Genomic DNA, 20204 nt, shown 5'->3' with positions numbered 1-20204 from the left:
ACTTCAAGCTGCTGGACCCTTGATTGCCAGGGTCCATTTATCAATATCAATATCAAGCCACGACTAGATCCAAACCTTCTCGCAACACTATCAGGTTGATATGTAACGTATCTCATTCGTTTCTATCTCTCACACCGATTTTGTTGCTCAAGACTTGTTAGTTATGGGAATGTTTCAATGTTGATCCATGTCACTGAGCTAGATGATAAGGGAAGGTGGACAATCCTAGTTGCAAGACAAGCCCCTCTGCTCCACCAAATCCATAGTTACCCAAGACTGTTACCCTTATCTAATTAGAAGACAGCGCAGGTAGCGAGAAAAAAAAAGTACGTCAGAACCCAACCTAGTACATTACATGTGAGACACAACCAAAAAGATCCAGCAAAGATCTAGAAGCACCTTTACTAGCCTACCCACACACACATACAACACTACGTCAGTCCCAACCCTCCCGAGAGCACATGAAACAGCAAACAAGCCGGCGGACGCAAGCTACCAGAGTTGCGACAACCAGTCGAATAGCAACCCCGCCCTACACTCACCCCCACCTTCTCACCGCGGCTAGACACGGGTGACGTCACCCCCCGGCCGCAACGCAACGCAACCATGGCCCTAATCTCTGACGCCTGGTGACCACCACGCCACGCCCCTCCCATCAAACAGCCAAGTTCCCTTCACTACTACGAGCAAGGGTCTGTGTCCCCCCCCCCCCCTACTATTAAGCCGAAACTTGCATACATAAGTAAACTCGGTTGTCTTCCCCTTCTCATCCTCATTACAACTACACCTCAAAACAATATACACCTTTTACATCCACAGCCACGCCTTTCCTTCGAACTCTTCTACAAACAAGATCTTATTCGACTCCATCACGCAAAATGCCTCTCGTCGTCCCCGGTATCCAGTCCAAGGATGGAAACTCCAAGGAAGAGTGGATGACCAAGCTCATGGGGAAGAAGATTGGCGAGCAGCACGATGAAGTGGTGAGTTTTGCCCTAACTTCCCTTTCCTTCCTCCTTTATCTCTTTAAACATGTTGATAACTATTTACATGTTTGGACTGAGCAACTAACGAGTTGAGTGAAATCGCTAGACGTTCGCAAAGACCGATCTCCCAGAGCAGCACCGCGTCCTCGGGCCCGACTCGATGAAGACTATGGATTTCAAGCCAGACAGGCTGAACGTACACGTTGATGAGGACGGTACCGTCAAGGATATTACTCACGGTTAAAGAAAGAGGTCGGCTACATGGCAACGGGCTTGACTGTTCTGGAGGGATGAGGCATAGCTGCCTGGACGTGGTTAATGAAGATGGCAACATGGGGCGTGTGCACCCCAGACCGCTACTATAATAGATGACACTGATGAATCAAAGTCACGATTATTCACAATACAACTAAGGTGTGTGTATGCATCCAAAGTAATGTCTTGAAAAGGAACACGAGAGAGTCTCCACTAGTTAGAGAACACTCGAGCATTTTGCCACAGCTATCTGGTCTCAGCGCCAACTCCAACGCTTCGCTAAAAAGAAACGAGAAGATAAAAAGTTGAGAAAGCCCCAATGATATCGTACAGCAAAAAAACAGAAGTCAGATACCACCGCTTGCAAGGGAAAAGAAGAGAAAAGAAAGGAAGAAAAAAAAGGTGGCTACCGAATTTCCCTGCCAAATTCCCTGCCAACTCAATTTTTCTGCAACTCCAAATTTGGTACTTGGGCCGCATATCAGCCCTACAGCCCTGCCCGCACGGTCGCCCACAACAAAAAAAGAACATCGCCACTGTGGGGAAAAGCTTATTGCAACCTCACTGGCGACGACTCGTCTGTCCTCTCTCTTTTACGCCTTTGTTCGTTTGCGCGGTGCCTCTAATTCTCTCCTACTGGTAGCAATCTGCACCTCGTCCTTGTTTCGCAACGCATCGACCACGGCCGTCATCTTGAGCATGGTAGCATGCATGGCCTCTGGATGCTCAAAGCAGAGCATGATGCACGCTCGTATCGTGAGCGCGGAAAAGTATCGTCGTAGCACCTTGTCTTTCTCGTGGTAACTGGCGGCTCCCATGACGAGTCCGATCCAGAGAAGTACACCAGCCATGTCACCCCAGCAGTCGGAGAGGTTGGATTTCTCCAGTGCTTCCCTGACCTCTGAGAGTGTGGTGAAACGCCGTTGGTTGCGCAGTGTCTCTGCTGAGACAGATAATTGGGATGAAAATGATGGGTGGTGTGAAGCGGTTGAGGCGTCCGAGGATCGGTGAACAAAGGGAAAGCTCGACTGTTGTGCAGAAGAGCCAAAGCTGAATGAGCCACCGAATGATGGACTCGTCGAGTAATCCGTATCCGGGGTACTGTATGGAACATCAAAGGGCGAAGGTAGAGATTCACTGGATTGCGAGGCCAGTGACGATGTGTAAATTGTAGACATTTTTCTCGTTGGACACGCGTGCGCAATGGCATCCGACAGCTGGGTTCGGTTGTTGATTGCGTATGCTTGGACAACGGCAGTAATCCGTATTGCCTCGTATTTCCAATCTTCTTGTGTACGCACGTTGTTGCTAGACATTTGTTCCAAGGCCGGGTATTGGGTGATGCGGTAGGTCATGCTTGTAAGCTTGTTCAAATTCCATTGAGCGTCCTTCGACTCCTCGAGAAATTCTTCAATCAATGTTCGCATGTCGTTCAGGAGCTGTAATGTATTTGGCTGATACGCGACTGCCCGTGAATCCTCGACTGTCACATATTTCCCGCGAGGACAGTAGAGTGGAGACTCTGGGGCTGTGACATTAGGCGGGTATTCCCTTGTCGAATTGTTGACGCAGTACTCAACATACATTGCGCTAGGTGTTGTTTCGCGCAGGACCGCGGTCGCCAGGTGTGCCCAAGACACTGCAGATGCCAGATAGCCATTTACACCCAACTCGTTTAGCCCACCACGCTCTTTAATCATCTTCTCCATGCCGTCCTGATGATAAGCCAGACTCATTTCTGTCCGACTAATGACTTCACCGAGAATGAGCTGACTGACCGCGATGATGTTAGCGTCATCTGTCCTTGTTTGGGACTTCTTGATTTGGTCTACAATAAGTTCCACGACGTCTTGGCGCAATGCTGCAGTTTCGAGACTCTCGACATCGCGCTGCCGTATAACATCGTCATGTGCAGATGCCATAAACAGCGTACTAAGGAAAGTGTGAGGATGATCGAGGCACTTTGGTATCCATATTCGGCCAAGGCTTCGTGTGCCAAAGTACGTCCTGCAGTGGTGCTTCAACTTCTCGACAGAAACGTGTGGGTTACTCGATTGGAACATGGTTCCGAAGGGATCCAAGCTCATGCCTATCCATTTGAATGGTATGTTGTGCTTGTCAAACGCATAGTTGATTTGAGGGTTTATAGGAACAACTATGGGCGTTCGGGGGACAGTAGATGGTTGTGGTTCTACTTTTGCTATCCTAGCATCAGGACTTGAGTGGTCGCCGTCTTTCTTCTTTGATTTGGAAGAAACATCAGGGGAAACTGGCTTCTTTCGACCGCTAGTCTTTTTCTTGGGTTGGGCGATTGGGCGACTTTGAGTCTCCTCGCCTGAATGCGACTCGTCGGAAGCTTCACTACCCGCCCTCGACTTTGCAGCCCCTCGACCTTTTCCAGTCTCGAGATAGCTGACCATGGCTTTTTGGCGCACTTGATGCATGATGGCTTTTGATTTGAACTTGGCGGGTTCATTTGCGACAATCCACAAAAGTCCTCCATCTCTAGATGGTGATTCTGTCGGCGAAACGCTCGACGTCTTGCGTGAACGCAATGCTACATGTGCTGTCAGTATATGCTGCCACACAAGAGGCGATAGGACGGCAATGCTGAGCAGTCATGTCCGTGTGAGTGAGTGGCGTTGGACTGGCATTGGACATAGGTGCGGGTGCGGGTGCAGGTGCAGGTGCAGGCACAGAGCGAGACCTCGGCATGGTGATGGCAGGCTTGCTGCCCATGTAGTGCACTCAACGTGCGCACATCCGACTTATCAGTGAAGACGAAGAGAGCTTCGCTTACATTTGATCTCCGAACGTGGCGACATAGGGCTGCAATGCAAGGTCGTGTCCGAGTCGACGGTGGATGCAGGTGAGGGATAGGCGAAATGCATGTGATGTGTGGCGGCGAAGAGGAAGGGCTCTGCTGGAGGGGCAGTCATTGTTGTCGACTAGCTCGATGCTCCAAAGGGAAGGGAGGGGGTTTGCCCAGCACAAAAGTCAAGCAAAGGGTGCAAGCAAAATGGGCGGTTCCTCGATCAGACCAGCAAATGTGTTTGATCAGCAGCAAGCAGGAGAGGCGGTCGAGGGATCGGTCAGTATCAGGTAGGGCTGAGGGAATACGGGGCCTGATGAAGACATATATGTAGGCGTGCAGGTGCCTGTTCTGCCTTGCCTGTCAGGCTGAGCCAGCATTCCACAAAGCGCAGGACGTGCCGTCTAAGGGCCCCCTTGTGTTGCACTGTGAAGCAGGCAGTAGGCAATTTGAGCGGCATGCAGCATATGTTGGAGGAACGCGTGGCAACGTGGTGTCGCTGGGATACAAAGGCCATGGCCGCGGATGGCGGATGGCGGATGGCGGCCGTCCGTGGCTGTGTTCCTGATGCCAACCTGGGCGGGCGAACGAACCATAGGCCAACGCTCGGTCGTAGGCACATTGCTGGCCTGACCGCCGGCCCATGGCTCTGGCGCCCGCGCAGTGCGCCTCCTGGACTGCCTCAGTGCAGATGCCCATCAATGTCGGTCGCCCTGCAACATGGTCGACACCCCCCATTGGATGCCGTGCCACACGTGCAAAGCCTGTCACCAATCGCACCATGTAACGCTCCAGACATCAGACCCGTCTCACCGCCTCCGACACACACACCCACACCCACACCCCCGCGACATCTCCAAGGAACGCCAATGCCGTCCCTCCCCCCCTTTATCTATACACACCTCTCTCAGATGAGCCACGGGTCCGGTCCTTTCGCGTCACAAAGGCATCCTTGGCTTAAACACGCGCACATGGTTAACATGACTTTACGTACACAAGATACGAGCGAGAATGCAATCTCAAATGACACAAAAAACTCACCAATGCCATCATATCATCAACGTTCGCTTACCGGCGTACCAGCAGGTTGGGTACGCCACGCCTTGGGCTGGGTGTAATCACATTGCTATAGGCGTGTTGGCCGCCCTACTTACCAATCACTCGTTTCGACTCATCTGGCGCCGAATGCCGTAAGCAGCCCTGTGGAGTCCATACGAGCGCGAGCGGGTGAGGTCATTGGTATGCTTATAGCTCTACCACAACTTTGGGATCGTGGATGCAGCCTCAGCTACTCCACAGGGCTAGACCGTCTGCCTTTGACAGCACGGGCTTTAGCACTGCTAGACGTGTGATACAACAGAAGGACTTTGTACATGGTTGTATTAATAGACTTGTCTACCAAGCCTCTTGGGACTGTTGCTACTGGCGTCAATTGCTCAGTCCAAGACCAAAATAGTCACTGGGAGCTTGCTGTCCGCTTGCCCTCCCAGCACTCGCGCCAACGTCTCCAGGGCTAACACCATCGCTCTCTTCCGACGTGATGCTCGTACTGTTCGCCCCAAAATCGTCGCCTATTCCGCCTAATCCGCCTAACGCACGATGCCCATTGCCCCGCCCTCTCGACGGCACATTGAGACGAGTAGAATCAAACGTGAAATGGGGCTGGCCCAACCCAGACTCTGCTGATGGGCTCTTCAGCTCCACAAGCTCCAGCGTGCTACGGAGCGTCGCACCAGATTCATCCAGAGCCATCAAAAACCGCGCTAGTTCTTTGCACAGCTCCCAATCACCTTCGTCTTTGGCACGTTGCAGTAAGCGCACCACCTGGTCTCCCGTCGACCGCAGCTCTTCAAACGTGTGAAGAACAAGTAAGTAGCCACCTGCAGTCTTGAGATTACCTTTTTGGAGCGATTCTTCGAATAGCTCTTCCGGCGGTGGTAGATTCGAGAACAGAGTTCTCCAGGAGCGTACTTCAGTTTTGCGCGTACATTGCACCACGATATCAAGGTACTGTGGGAACGAACTCAAAAACGATAGTACGCTCGGTAAGAGGGCTTGTTCAAGTGGCGGTTGTGTGTCAACCTCTTCGTCCAATACTTCGTGCAGTAAGATTTCCAAAGCATGAGGAAAGTACAGCAGATGCTGGTAATGATGGCTGAGATGTAGAGCCGCAGGGTGATTGAACTGAGCCAGGTGAGAGCGCAGCAGTGCGGGAAGGAACAAGTGGGTCTACCACACATGTCAGCAAGGCATGAACACAGAGAGACGGAACAGCTTACCCTCGTTCCGAAGCGCAGGAAGGCAAAGTTTGTGTCTCTGCGCTGGATCAACTCCGACTCAACACCAAATACTATGGCTTTATTGATCAATGCGGATAGCGGGTAGAAATCGACCGGAATCTGCACAGGTGTAGGCAGCTCTCTGCCTATCTCAGGAGATGCAGAAGCCAGTACATCTTGCATATCGATCCACACCCGCATATCTTGGCCATCAAAGAACCACAGTGAATCGCGCAAATCATGGCCATGCATACCCTCCATTGTGAGTCCTACTAAAGGGCTTGGCGGTAGGGAGTCGGCTTGCTTGTCCAGTGCAAACGCAGGGTGGTCGCGCATGAGTGCATACGTCTCTACGTTCTGCGCAATGATACGCATTTCATACTTGAGCCCGCCGACTTCTGTTGTAGTTGGCTGCAGTAGCACAAGTTTACCATCCACAAGGAACAATATTGTGGCAACCGACACGTCTTGCGATGGGTCTCCGCTGTCTAAGCCACGTTAGATTCTGTAGAACCATGCTCTGAAAGAACTTACGCATCTGGTCTTCAGGCAAAATCCAGCTGAGTGCTCGCACTCGCGGAGGCGCACGGATAATACCGTGCAGTGCAATTTGACCAACTTGAACTAGTTTGACACTGGCATCTGCGACACTGATAACGTAGTGGTACAAGACGTTTTCGTATGTGTAGACCAGGAGCGAATCCTCTCCTGAGGGCGCAATCAAAACTATTGGTGCAGGGAGCTTCTGCACATGCATGATGCGGCCTTTTTCCAGAGCCGCCTCGCGAGAATACACTCGAATCTAGGTATGACCAAGTCAGTATGCGTCAGCAAAACCGTCCCACATTCATCGTACCTCGTGAGATTCTTGGCATTCAACCGCTGCAATCAGAACATGCTGAAACCAGCACATTCCTCCTCGAACAATAAACTCGTTCTCGCCAAACGGATCGTCAAACATTTTCCATCGTCCGCTATTCACACTGTAATGTGCAAGTCCTCTTTTCCCTGCGATTGCGACGTATCGCCCATCGTTTGAGATGACTGCACTTCTGATTGGCCACTGGTCGACAAGATAAGCCGCAGGGACCTGTACATGATGCCACAAAGAGACATCAGCCGATATGGTCGTGAGGTCTGGGAGGTCGTAGCCACGATAGATCATGAAGCCAGTGCTGGTCTGCATCAAGGACCGTGATACATTGGCAGATGAGAAGCAACCAGTAACCGCGCTTCGAGCCATTTCCATGGTATATAGACGATTATCGTTGTTGGCCAACATCAAGAGCTCAGCTCCCCCGCCGATCCAAAAGGCTTCCTTGATGCCAAGAAGCCAACCTTCTTTGTTTGTCTCGGAGAGCGTCCTGTCTGCGGTAAAGCTAGTAGCACCGGGTTTACCGTATACACTCCACATTGCCCAGCCGTTTTCGTAACCAGCAAACAGACAGTACCCATCTGGCGAGTAGGTCAAAATAGTCAACTGCCCAGGCGATGTCACATTCGGACGTAGCTTGTGCGAGAGAGGAATGTTGCCTGTGTAGTCTTTTGCCGTATACACATATATCTCGCCACTGGCGCTGCCAACCGCAAGTAGAGAGAACCGCGCATTGATCGCAGCCTTGATTCCTTTGTCCGCATCTACCTCGGGCGTGTGGAAGCCATGGCCACGGAAAAGACTGGGATCCTCGCTATCCTTTTTCGCGACTTTTTGAACAGCAAATGCCTGGCCATCATTTGTAATCCAACAGGATATGTTCATAGGTCGATCATGAACCAAATCACGTAGTGTCGTCTTTTTTCCAATCCACGCCATCTTGGATAACAACTCGGTGCTTGTTTGATTTCCAGTGCTGTCTGGCGCCCATCGAATGCATTGTATAGCAGCAGGCTTCTCCGTTGCAACAATTAATTCCTCGTCTAGGGCCAGGGCTCGTATTATCCCAGCATCGACCCGTATAACCATGCGGAAACGCAGGCTGAGCTCTCTCAAGCCATTGCCCTCTCCTGGCCCCGCATTGGCCTCATGCTGCCGTTGTATCTTGAAGCCAGTGATTGCACTGCTTCTTCTCGCGTGTCCTCCGTGTGTGTTTGTGAATTGGGTTTTGTAGACACGCGAAGCACGATCTGTCGCAAGGGAATACGTAATCAAAAATCCGAGCGTGGTTTGTACGACGAATATCTGAGAATCGGGGCGAACGAGCACATCGGTGTTGGGGCCGTATGTTTTGACGGATTGTTCGGAGCGTAACACAGAAGCCAAAACAACGGTAGGCTATGGGATGTATCAGTGAAGGCCGACCAAAGAGGCAAGCACATGGTACCTTTGTCTGCCAGACTGTGAGTGTTGTTTTTGTGAGGGTTGCAAACAAGTGACCACTCCTAGTCACTCTGATAGCAACAATGGTTCCATGGATATCGTCCTCTACCGGCGGACTCGGAGCAGCTTGTCGCGACAGCTCCCCATCTTCCTTCTTTTCTGCTCCGCTTGTATTGTTCGTAGCCTTCTTTTCCTTTGGCTGAGACTCTGCAACACGGTCTGGTTCGGTGTGTTGGTCGCCTGATTGCTTGCGCTCTAAGCCATCGTTGGAGACATGTGGGCGCCCTAGGTCCGTACGTTTAGTAGCCGCGAAGACGGAGGGCGACGAGATAGGCCAATACGTCATGGCGCTTTACCGCAAGCGATGGCTGCATTTGCGCGCGCCCACCTCACTGCGGGGATGTGTGCTTCACGAAGCTCATGCTAGCTGGCTAGATGCAGGGTAAGGTGGCTGTGGTGTCTGATGTTGAGCTTGATGGTCCACGCGAGGCGCAGCACCAGTCCGGCACAGTTGTGGCTGCCCGGTCCGTGCTTAGATAGGACAATCAACACAGCGATAGCAAGGGTCAATCAAATTGGCGGGGTTGCACATCCCATGTTTTTTATGTTTGTGCTACCTCAGGGCTCCCGGCGCAGTTAGGAAGGTGGTATTGCAGGCATGACTGCAAGAAGTAGCCGGCAGCCATTAGAGCACTCTCGAATGGATGATGTTCGCACTCATGTGCGCGTAGGCGCTGCAAAAGCTTGCGGCCGTCATATTCTAAGATTTCTGGGGAGTGCAAGAAGGCCAAAGTAGTTTACCAGTCCACAAGTCAACAGAGCACACCAATCATGTTTTCTGAGAACCTTGAAATACTGGATTCATGATAACTAGAATCTCTGTCATATGTTTACTCTGTGTCAAATTTTCCAATTGATACGTCAACCATGTTTGGGGAATCCCGCGCGATATCGAGAATGATAGTGTTGAAGGAAGTGTATTGAGCTTGGCGAACGTAGGGATGCCCAGTACCAAAAAGGCCATGCAGCCTGCCTTTTTCGTTTTCTAAGATTTCCACTGACGATATTTTGATTGCATTTGCCCAAACTTCCATCAAATCCTTTACGGTGAGATGGCCGAGTTGGTTATGGCGCCAGGTTAAGGTCTTCTTAACATCATATTCCTGGTCACGAAAGTGGCGTGGGTTCGAGTCCCACTCTCATCAGCATTCGTCTGGCTTCAGTCAGATACCCCAGGTTCTTTTTTTGCAGGTTAATCAGCCTGTATGGCAGGGTTGCGTGGGTTGTGTCATGGCGACAAAGCGTTATTTTTTACATGACCACAGAGATTGTGGGTAGCGCTGTTCGTGAGCATGTGGTTCTGAATTTGGAATTAAGATCTCGTCACAATGTCCTGCTATCCGTACTCGTTTTTTTTTCAATAATCTGCAGTTGATAACATAATTTCCGAAGCGGCAATGCAATAACAAGTAGGGATACAATCTGCAAGAAAGGCTGGTCTAGATATGGACAATCCTATCTACCCTTCTAATGTATTTCTCATCAGGGAAACCCGATCAAGGAATGAATTTCAAGATTTAATTGTCACATGTATTCTTACTAAAAAAATGTCCTCGTAATGTATAATTGCGTGCGCACCGAGAGCATCACCGATGACGTAGTACATACTTATCCAGGACCCTGCAGATCAACTCCCAAAAAATTACGCGCAACATCCTGTTCTGTACCAATAGCACCATCATATTTTGAGGGACGGGGAGAAACAAGCTTCAGGTCGTTGCAAATGTCGGGGAATTCCAACTCAGACATCTTAATTGTAAGTGACTGATTACCTTGTTGTAATGCATTCCTTGCATGCGCACCACTATACATTCATCTAGACTCGTAGTAGGTAGGCGACATATAACAAGGAATCATGAAACGAGATATTTTAAATGAATCGACAAGAGTATATGGTGATAATCCGAAGACTGACAAAAAGAAACTCTAGGCAGGCGCAATTGCAGCCTTTACAGTCGATCTCCTTGTGTATCCGCTTGATACATTGAAAACACGCATTCAATCGCCCAACTATGCAAAAGTGTATACGAATCCGCAGACGGGAAAGCCGAACCCGGCTTTGTTTCGTGGCGTATATCAAGGAATTGGTAGTGTGATAATAGCTACACTACCTTCATGTAAGAAACATGCATTCACTTCTACTCCCTTCATCATCTCTCCAGTCCTCCAAACATGAGCCCTCAAAAACTCTTAATCCCTCGTAAATCTAACTCCACAAAAAAGCAGGAGCATTCTTCACAACCTACGAACGCACAAAATCACTCTTCACCCGTCTAAACACCACCACCTCCCCTAACGGCCTCCTCCCCACACCCTTAATCCACGCCTCAGCCTCCTCCCTCGCCGAACTCGTCTCCTGCGCCATCCTCACCCCCGCAGAAGTAATAAAGCAAAACGCACAAATGGTCTCATCTTCCTCCTCCACCACCTCCTCATCCTCAACAAACGCAACTCTCCAAACCCTCTCGAAATTCCGCTCCAACCCCCTCGCCCTCTGGCGCGGCTACACCGCACTCGCAGGGCGCAACTTACCTTTTTCAGCAATGCAATTTCCGCTGCTAGAACGCTTGAAAGAGGCGATAAAGCAGCACCGCGATGAGCGCGGATTAACACGCGGTACGATTGTGGAGAGCGGGTGTATTACTGCGTTTAGTGCGGGCACGGCTGGGGCTGTGGCAGCGGTGATTACAACGCCGATTGATGTGGTTAAGACGCGGATTATGCTCGCAGCGGGCGAGGGACCGGGGGAGACGAAGGGTGCGGAAGGGAAGGCGGCGAAGGAGGGGATTAAGAGTGCGGCGAAGGATTTGATGCAAGGGGGTGAGGGGGGAAAGAAGAGTAGTTGGGGGATTGGGAGGGAGATTGTGGCGGAGAAGGGGGTGAAGGGGTTGTGGAGAGGTGGTGCGTTGAGGGCTGTGTGGACGTTTGTGGGTGCGGGATTGTATTTGGGGGCGTATGAGACGGGGAGGGTGTATCTTGCTAGTCGGCGAGGCGATGAGATTAGTGAAGAGGATTTGATGTAGATGTGATTGTTGGGCATGAAAAGAGATATGACATGTCTTTACGTAGAAACAGAACACCCGGGCTTTAGACAATCTCAGATGAAATGAATGTTCCATATCGTATGATGTTTGAATTATTTTTTTTCATTCATGGCTAACAGTACTTTTTTTCTTCTACTGTCCATAAAATATCTATCTCCACTGTAGACCTATACAGGAGAAAGGGAGAGGAAAAAAAGGGGGGTATATCTACATGTCACGTCGTAAGCCTGGTCCCATAACACCCCAAGAAAGAAATTCGCCCAAAACCTACGGGGAAAGGAGCATACTGCTACTCATGCATTCCGTCTCTTTACCTTAAAACGCCCAGAATCTCACTTTTCGTTAAATCATGCCATAGCGTAGACCGCTCTTCAACCAGAAACAAGACGATGGACAAAAGAAAACAAACTCCCACGTCAAACGACTACAACTTAGTGTCCTGTCTGTTTGTATCGCTGAGGCGTCGGAAGGGGCCTTGAGACATGACACTAGGGCCGGGCCTAGTGCCAGTGGCGCGCGTTGGGTTGCTGCCGCTTGCAGTTGCGGCTGTGGTACCTGGGGTTCTGGAGTTGCCAGCGGCATTAGAGCGTTGCTGGAGCGTCGCGCTAACCACCCACTGCAGATGCATGCGCATATTGCTGATAGCCGCGTTGACGTGCAGCATCTCGTCTTTGGTGCGCTGGCTCTCGTTGATGATCATCATGTTTGTGCGCCCGTCGAGGTCGGTGAGGGCATTGGCGATGCGAGATACTTCCTCGCGGAGGGAGTCGTGTAGTGTGAGTAGATGGTGGATCTGTGAATCGAAAGGTGGTTGGGCAGCGTTGCCATCGGTTGTGGGTGGAACTGGTGGAAACGAGGCTGGTGGCAGCCGGAAGTCGGGGGTTGGTGCTTGAGGGTCAGTGTCATTGGCATTCAAGGGATCCGTGACTGGGAAAGAAGTATCGTTTCCATTGGCGGGGTACAGATAGTTTGTGATGTTGGTGAGGCCGTCTTCGAGGATGCCAACCTTCCTCGTGAGGGGCTCCATACGCGCTTCATTCCTCTCAATCCTGGCTTGCTGCTCGCGGAAGTGAGGCGCCATTGTTGCCATTGGACAAGCGGCTTCATGCGCGATGACTTGGGCACGCTCGGCGTGGAACTTGCAGCCCACAATTGTTCCTTGGCATGAGATAACATGCTTGGGGCAGTCGTTGTTAATGTGAGGCTTGAGGTCTAGACGAAGCACTTCGGCCGAGCATAATGTGCAGGATGTGATGCGATTTGCGCAGGAAGTTCGCTGGTGCTCCTGTGTGACAATAGTAAGTAGCCGCCGCATAGGCATAGTCATCGACCAGACTTACCTCGAGATCCCTCTTCATGAGCGAAGTATGACAGTCTTCACAGCTCACTGTGTAGTGCAGACAACCTTTGTGGAAGTCTTTCTGGGTTGTAGGCAAGCGGCAGTCTACTGCTGAACACATGACGGGAGTGTATTCGCAATACAGCATGACGTGGTCGCGCACGTTGACACGCTGGGCCTGCCAGTTGCAGCCAGCCTTTGTGTTTGGACATTTGACCACCAACTCGTCAAGCATAGTCTCGACAATCTTGGGCACTGGGCGTATATCCTGATCCGTCTCGACAGCATGGCGGCACGTGGGACAGGTTCGGCGGGTGTGTTGCTGGGGCGCCCACGCATGGTCGAGGCAGTCGCGGCAAAAGTAGTGTTCGCACGACAGCTGGACGGGCTTATCAAAGGGTGTGTGGCAGATGAGGCAGACGAGGTTGCTGTCGGGTTCGGTGAGGTATTCGAGGTTCTGGAATTCGGGCGGGACCTTGACGATGCGACTCTGTCGGCGCTTGGATGAGGGTGAGTTTGACACACGAAGAGCCAAAGGCGAAGGACTGCCAGGAGGGCCACCGACCGTCATTCTCTCATCGTGCTCGTTGGCGGCGCTGGACGAGCGCGACGACCGCCGGTCTGCTGGAAACGGGATAGGACCGGGCGAAGGCATGGCTGGGGGCGGCGGCGGGGATAGGCTGGAGAGGAGGAGGATAGGTGGTGGCAGTAGCGGAGTGGGCGGTGGTGGGGGTTGGAGCAATGTAGGGCCTGGCGCGTGGTTTTATTATCTCCCAAGCAGGGCAGCGCCAGAAGCAAATATCATGGATGGCGGTCAGGAATGCACATGGTCCCGAAACTAGAGGGAGCATGCGGGCAATGGGTGTACATGGTAACTTGATCCTCGTCCCCGCCAATCGGGCGTCTCCAGCCCCCGGCCACGTGCAGGTGGAGCGGACTTGTCGTCAGCGGTCCGCTCCTAGAGGCAGACCAGAAGCACCAGCCTTGTCTCCACCCGCCCAACCATCATCCCGTGCATTAATTCCGTCCGGCTCTCTGGCGCGGGTGCCTCAGGTCGTGGTATTATTATATCACCCTCCAGCAGCATTGACGCCCTTTGCTGGTTCCCGTAGCGCCGCATCCCGCGCACCCGGCAACCACCAGCCATCCACCAACCACTACCATCATCACCATCACCATCAACACCACCACCACAACAAGCAACCATGGCTACCAATCCTCCCCAGCTGTTCCTCCTAGCCGACCACATCAAACTCTCCCTGCTCGAGCGCCAACGCGCCCTCTCCCTCAACCTCCCCTCCAACAGCCAGGATGGCCAGATCTCGCGCTCGCTCGAGCAATTGCGGTCCGGCATTGAATCCCTTGAGTCGCAAGTCGAGGACACATCAGACGAGTAAGCAACCCAACTCACACACCCCCCTTGGCTGGATCCATACCGTATATGCGCCCTTCATCTTGCCAACACATGTCCCGCCTCCTAGATCCATAACATCGCAACTGCCCCGCCTACGCACCCAACTAGCCGAACTCAGCGCGCAGTTCGACCATTCCGCCAGCGCCTCGTCATCCTCGTCGTCCGCCACCCTCACAACCCCCAACGACCCATCTCTCGCCTCGGACTTTAGCGCTGCCCAGAAGAAGTCCACCACCACCACCAGATCATCCAAATCCGTCCGCTTCACCGACGCAGAAGACGACGACAATGACGCCGCCAACCGCGCAGCCCTCTTCCCTTACCGCGACGACCCTTCGTCAGATGCCGACGCCGCACCCGACCATTCCCACCTCGATAACCAGCAGATCCACGAGTACCACAGCCAAGTCCTGCGCGACCAGGATGACCAGCTCGACCGCCTCGGTGCCAGCATCGGCCGCCAGCGCGAGCTTAGCATGCAGATTGGCCAGGAGCTAGACGACCACGTCATGCTGCTTGACGATGTCGAGGAGGGTGTCGATAGGCACCAGGCCCAGTTCAATCGCGCGCGTGGTCGCCTCGATCGCTTTTCCAGAAAGGCAAAGGAGAATTGGAGTTTGACCGTTATTATCGTGCTTATTGTCATTCTTGTGCTGTTGATCATCATTACAAAGTAGAGAGTTGCCTTTTTCTTTTCTTTTCTTGTTTCTTTCTCTTCTAGAAGACTTATTCTGCCAATAGCATAGTAATGGCGTTTTTTTTTGAGGGGGACTGCGTGGGCAAATCTACTCGTAGTCATTTTTTTCACCAGTGTTATCTTTTTCTTCTATAGACACTTTCATCATCTTTGTAGTAACAACACATCCACTTATGTGCAACTAGCAATACTTGGTCATTCTTCTCCTTGGTTTATTTTGCTACATGTTTGCCTATTCCCCCTTCAAAGGCTCATGCCGCCTGCATACCCAATACTCTTTTGTACCCTTCAAAATGTTTGAATAGAATAGTGATTGATGATGCTGCAACTTATACCATGTTTGCAAGCTAAAGGAGGGGGTATCATTGTCTTGATATATGCAAACGAAAAATAAACTGTCTCTCTCCTTCTCTTCCTCTCCATCAAGTTGCTTGTAGGATCCTAGGATTCCAAATGTGTATTAGACTAACACATGACTTCTGCCTTGGTGTGCCTCTAGGGTACGGCTACGTGGCCATTCGCCCACTCATGTGGTCAAGCCTTGATCCTTCATAGCCGAGCACTTCACAGTGTCGGGTAGCCCAAGGCCTTCATTCCCCACATCCGCTCATGGCAGGCCAATGGTCTTTTTCGACTTGTCATATACAACGTACGTGATTGAGACAGCAGGAACAACCTTGAGCAGGTTCGGTGTGAGGCCCTTGAACAGTCCCCTCACACCCTCACCAGCAATCGTCTGCCTCGTTACGTCCATAATACCAGTGTACGTCCTGGGATGCAGCACAGTACCTTGGCTTTGTAGTCGTGTTCGGAGGAGGTTGAGCGGATAAACGGCACTGGCTCCAAACGCGCCAGAGAATCCACCAATAGCTGCCGTCATGAAGCCGCCGGGTTCCGCGTCTTGCTCGTGGCATCCAAGCCTCTTAGCATTGCGCCGGGCCACGTAGCGTTTGAGGTACTCAAATGTGCCCAAGTCAAGTGCCGCATACGGAAAGATGCCAAAAATGCCCATGGGTAACCCACGGTAATATGCGGCAATGCCGCCAGTGGTCCACATCTTCTTTGCTGTGGCCCAGATTAGGCGATTACCATGTAAACCGCCAGAGACAGTCTCGCATTGCATGCGGCTGTAGATAGTTAGCTTGTTATAGTGCCTAACAATTGATGTTTACCCACAATTTCAAGGTATCAATGGGATAGACAGCGAATTGTGAGACCATTCCTACAACTGTTTAGCTTCTGCATCTTCAACACACCATCGTGGCACCTACCAGCAAGACCTCCAGCGACGAACTTTGACCACGAGTGTATGATTGCAGGGTCATTATGTCCTTCGATCTTAGCAAAGATGCGTTTTGCAGCCTGGGCAAGTTAGGAGTGCGTTGTGTTTACTTTCAAGTATATTTACCTCGTAAGAGCCGAATTTAATGGCTGATTCTGGCATCACCTTGACCACGTTCAAGCCATTGCCTGGCATGCCTTGTCAGTCTAAGCCAATTGAAGGCTGTCTGGAACACCTACCAGCGTACAGACTACGCATGCCGCCAGCCTGCCATAGCTCCTTGGTGGCGGTCGCAAGTGGTCTCCAAGCGTTCATGGCAGCCTTGACAATGTTGCCATGTTTCGCTGCGACGACGGCTTCTTCCGCCACACTAGTCTGGGCTATGAGGTAGACTTTTAAACGATCGAGGGGAGCAGTAGAGGTACGAGAAACAATGCCTGCGATGCCTCCCGCCACGAAATAGCCTGGATTGGGAACACAAGCAATCAGCATGGTTCCTAAGCTCTCTATGATGCCTGCCTGTATCTCTTTGACAGAAGACTTGGTCTTCTCGTCATCAGATCGTGGCGGGAGGGTGTCTGGGGAGGCAAGCGCCGAACTCGAAGGTGATTCCACATCGAGCGGCGCGTGATGTTCTGGTGCAAGGGGTTTGTAGGGCGGTGTATGCGCTACAAGAAATAGGGAACCAAATAGAAAACGAAGAAAACGCTGTGCAGTACCTAAGCCTTGGATTGTGTCATCACTTATAAGGACATCGCCCTCTTGGTTGACTTTCATCGTGGCGGAGAAATAGGACATGACGGCGCCCAGCGACGGCTCACTGACGGGTATGAAAAGAAGAAAGTCCCTTTTGAGCCGGTCAGCATACTTGCGCAGATGCCAGGCTTCCGGTAGCGGCGAAGTCAGTTACGTACCGCCATTCCTCGAAACTGATAACCCCGTCATTGTTCGTGTCTACTTCAGCGAAGAAGGTATCAAGGCTGCGATTGGGAACCGTGAGACCAGCGGTCCTCAATGCAGAGCGCAGCTCTTCCTTTGACAACTTTCCGTCGTGGTTGTAGTCGATAGTTTGGAAGAGGTGGCGGAGTTCTTTTTCGGTCTCGTGTACAAATGTGCGAAACTCTGCAAGGCAGCGGATCAGCAGGGCTCAGGTATTGCGCAGGTTCGTGTCAAGAGGACTGACCGTTGTATGAGATCCTTCCGTTTCCGTCTGTATCGACAGCCTCCATCACCTCATCCAAGAGCTGGTCCGCATTTTTTAAGGCTACAGTATCCTCTTAGCAAAAGGGACGAAAGTGCGAAGTGTCGACCCTTACGGTGATCCAGCTTTCGCAGGCCCTTTTTGAGACCGGCCAGGTCAAGGTGGCCCTGCTTGCGCGTGTCGAGTGTCGACCATAGTTTGTCCACCCTGGCGTCGGTTACGCTTGCGCTTTGTGTGTCCATTGTCGTCCTACTATCTTCGGTCTATCATGGCTGAGGTCGCGACACGCGAGGGAGGGCGGCTATCGACACCGGGACGAGGCAGATTACGGGTAGAATGACTGGCGGGTAGGATACAAGCTTGTAGGACTCGAACGTGGGGTATGAGGTCAGTCTCAAAGCTTGGAGAGGTTCGCTAAAAGAGGTTAGGCTGACAGACCGCGACGCCGAAGGAAGCCACGACAACCCCCGGCTTTAGCTCACACATGATTGGATCTGCATCCATACACAACTACCGCTTCTGTCCCGTTCCATCACTATCGTGCAAACTGCTCTTATCTCATGTATTGTTAGACGAGTCCTGTAAAAGTCAAAACTCCGCTGTGCTCGACCAGTGCTGTTATTCTGGTCTATTGTTGCCTCGTAACGTCGTACTAACCTTCGGCTTGACAAAAACACCAGCCGGGAGGACAGTTCCTCACAACCTCCTGTAACACATACTAAACAAATCAAAGAGCAAGGCGTACACCGTGACTCCCACAAATCCTTATATGATTATTTAGCACACACACGCAAAGACTTGGCAAAGCAGATATCCAACATGTCATCCAGCTACTGGGAGTCTACCCAGCGGAAGTTCTGGACGTTTACGAAGCAAGACCTAGCGCTAGAGCGAAAGCGAATGGAAGATGCAGAAAGAAATCTCGTTAACCTGTATCCCCTTCCGGACCGGAGACATCTGAGTATCTACTTCTCTCACCGTAAGTCTTTGTGCGGCGCGTCTGTAACCAGTGCTGATGTGTTACAGAACTGTCGAAGATGGCAAGGCCCCTAGGTGTCCGGCAGCAGGCCTTGGCTACTGCACAGGTCTATGTTCGGCGTTTCTACACCAAAGTTGAGATACGGCGGACGAACCCGGCGCTTGTGCTGGCAACAGCCTTGTACCTGGCCTGCAAGATGGAGGAATGCCCACAGCACATCAGGATGGTGCTGGCAGAAGCGCGGCACTGCTGGGGTAACATGATGACCAAACGCATACCGAAACAATTTCTGACAGTGTTACAGATACTTCGTTCAACGATGTATCTAAAATTGGCGAGTGCGAGTTCTCGCTGATATCAGAGATGAACTCGCAGTTGATACTCCATCACCCATACCGCAGCCTCGCTGAACTGCAAACCCAATTCCAACTAACGCAGGAAGAGAATGCGCTTGCATGGTCAATCATCAACGACCACTATCTCACAGACCTGCCTCTGCTGCACGCACCGCACGTGATTGCCATTACAGCAATGTTCCTAGCAGTCGTGTTGAAACCGATCGGCTCGCAGGTCAATGCAGTGGGGATGAACAACGCACTTCAAACGCTGGGCAACGCCCGAGGCGGGCAAGGAATGCAGGCGCGGATCCAAAAGTTAGTCGACTGGCTTGCTGAGAGCAATGTGGATATCGAAGCTGTTGTCGAATGCACCCAAGAGCTGATATCGCTGTACGAAGTGTGGGAATCATACACGGACAAGACGTGCAAAGATCAGATTGCAAAGTTTGTCAAGGCTAGAGGGCTTGACAAGTAGAGTAGGGGTTTACGGCTGTGCTGGGTGGGTTTCTAGAAGTCGAGTGTTTAGGACATGTGCGGATTATGCCTTGGATGGAAACATGGCGAGTGGATGGATGGATTGGGGGAGGTTTGATGTTTCGCAGGCCATAGCATGGAGAGTGACATAGATAGTGTGCACGAATCGCGCGACACGCAACACGGAACATTGATAGATGGGATAGTTTGTGGTGGCTTTGTGTATACAGCATGGCGTCAACGGCCGGCTTTGCTGATTCATCTCTCCATGAGCAAAGCGTGTGCATGCGCCACCAGCGGGCAGCAAAAAGGGGGCCCTTTCGCACAACTACTGCCCCGTGCGACGGCCAGGAGCAGGCCCTGTGATACTTTGATTCAACAAGGTGGTCAGCACCTAAAGTAACTAACTAGCGATGGAGCATTAGCTAAGCAGGCGCATGTAAGTACAGCAACAGGGTTCAGGCTGCTGGCGGCGTTTGCAGGTATATTGATCCAGGTCGGGTCGAGTTGCACTTGTCGAGCAGGGCGGGCAGGTCAGCAAATGAGCGTGTTTCGAGAGTGTAGGGCAGCGTTCATGCGTGTGGCTTGGCCTGTCACAGGCATGTTTTGCGCAGAGGGGACGCCAGACCAGGCTCCGCTGTGATGATCATGTTGCAGCGGACGCAGTGGTCGGAGGGTTGTGGCGAGACTGCTCATGCGAAGATGGAGTGAGTGACGGAATGCGCGA

General features: G+C 51.8%; 8 protein-coding genes across 8 annotated transcripts; 4 read left to right on the top strand and 4 right to left on the bottom strand.

Annotated features, from left to right (window-relative positions):
- Positions 1–878: 878 nt before the first annotated feature.
- COCCADRAFT_33150 (uncharacterized protein) lies at positions 879–1230 on the top strand (the record flags this gene model as incomplete). The annotated part of the gene is made up of 2 exons (XM_007709867.1): positions 879–983; positions 1093–1230. 2 exons carry the CDS (start codon positions 879–881, stop codon positions 1228–1230), a joined length of 243 nt encoding a protein of 80 aa, XP_007708057.1.
- A 604-nt stretch (positions 1231–1834) lies between these two features.
- COCCADRAFT_22804 (uncharacterized protein) lies at positions 1835–4180 on the bottom strand (the record flags this gene model as incomplete). Its single annotated transcript, XM_007709845.1, has 2 exons — positions 1835–3798; positions 4042–4180. 2 exons carry the CDS (start codon positions 4178–4180, stop codon positions 1835–1837), a joined length of 2103 nt encoding a protein of 700 aa, XP_007708035.1.
- Positions 4181–5481: 1301 nt separating this feature from the next.
- On the bottom strand, positions 5482–8995 carry COCCADRAFT_1487 (uncharacterized protein; the record flags this gene model as incomplete). Its single annotated transcript, XM_007709823.1, has 5 exons — positions 5482–6282; positions 6333–6820; positions 6867–7134; positions 7189–8604; positions 8654–8995. 5 exons carry the CDS (start codon positions 8993–8995, stop codon positions 5482–5484), a joined length of 3315 nt encoding a protein of 1104 aa, XP_007708013.1.
- A 1437-nt stretch (positions 8996–10432) lies between these two features.
- COCCADRAFT_33147 (uncharacterized protein) lies at positions 10433–11732 on the top strand (the record flags this gene model as incomplete). The annotated part of the gene is made up of 3 exons (XM_007709866.1): positions 10433–10465; positions 10640–10826; positions 10933–11732. 3 exons carry the CDS (start codon positions 10433–10435, stop codon positions 11730–11732), a joined length of 1020 nt encoding a protein of 339 aa, XP_007708056.1.
- A 445-nt stretch (positions 11733–12177) lies between these two features.
- On the bottom strand, positions 12178–13747 carry COCCADRAFT_33146 (uncharacterized protein; the record flags this gene model as incomplete). The annotated part of the gene is made up of 2 exons (XM_007709865.1): positions 12178–13038; positions 13094–13747. 2 exons carry the CDS (start codon positions 13745–13747, stop codon positions 12178–12180), a joined length of 1515 nt encoding a protein of 504 aa, XP_007708055.1.
- A 550-nt stretch (positions 13748–14297) lies between these two features.
- Positions 14298–15183, top strand: COCCADRAFT_33145 (uncharacterized protein; the record flags this gene model as incomplete). Its single annotated transcript, XM_007709864.1, has 2 exons — positions 14298–14485; positions 14574–15183. The coding sequence occupies 2 exons, from the start codon at positions 14298–14300 to the stop codon at positions 15181–15183; spliced, it is 798 nt and encodes a 265-aa protein (XP_007708054.1).
- Positions 15184–15810: 627 nt separating this feature from the next.
- Positions 15811–17928, bottom strand: COCCADRAFT_85134 (uncharacterized protein; the record flags this gene model as incomplete). Its single annotated transcript, XM_007709912.1, has 8 exons — positions 15811–16330; positions 16380–16425; positions 16475–16565; positions 16612–16673; positions 16725–17332; positions 17400–17607; positions 17669–17749; positions 17802–17928. The coding sequence occupies 8 exons, from the start codon at positions 17926–17928 to the stop codon at positions 15811–15813; spliced, it is 1743 nt and encodes a 580-aa protein (XP_007708102.1).
- A 577-nt stretch (positions 17929–18505) lies between these two features.
- COCCADRAFT_85088 (uncharacterized protein) lies at positions 18506–19478 on the top strand (the record flags this gene model as incomplete). The annotated part of the gene is made up of 3 exons (XM_007709911.1): positions 18506–18665; positions 18713–18919; positions 18970–19478. 3 exons carry the CDS (start codon positions 18506–18508, stop codon positions 19476–19478), a joined length of 876 nt encoding a protein of 291 aa, XP_007708101.1.
- Positions 19479–20204: the final 726 nt, after the last annotated feature.

The sequence above is a fragment of the Bipolaris zeicola genome, assembly GCF_000523435.1.
Source record: "Bipolaris zeicola 26-R-13 unplaced genomic scaffold scaffold_12, whole genome shotgun sequence".
Taxonomy (NCBI): Eukaryota; Fungi; Ascomycota; class Dothideomycetes; order Pleosporales; family Pleosporaceae; genus Bipolaris; species Bipolaris zeicola.
The sequence above is the reverse complement of the archived record's forward strand: the minus strand, read 5'-3'. Positions and strand labels throughout refer to the sequence as shown.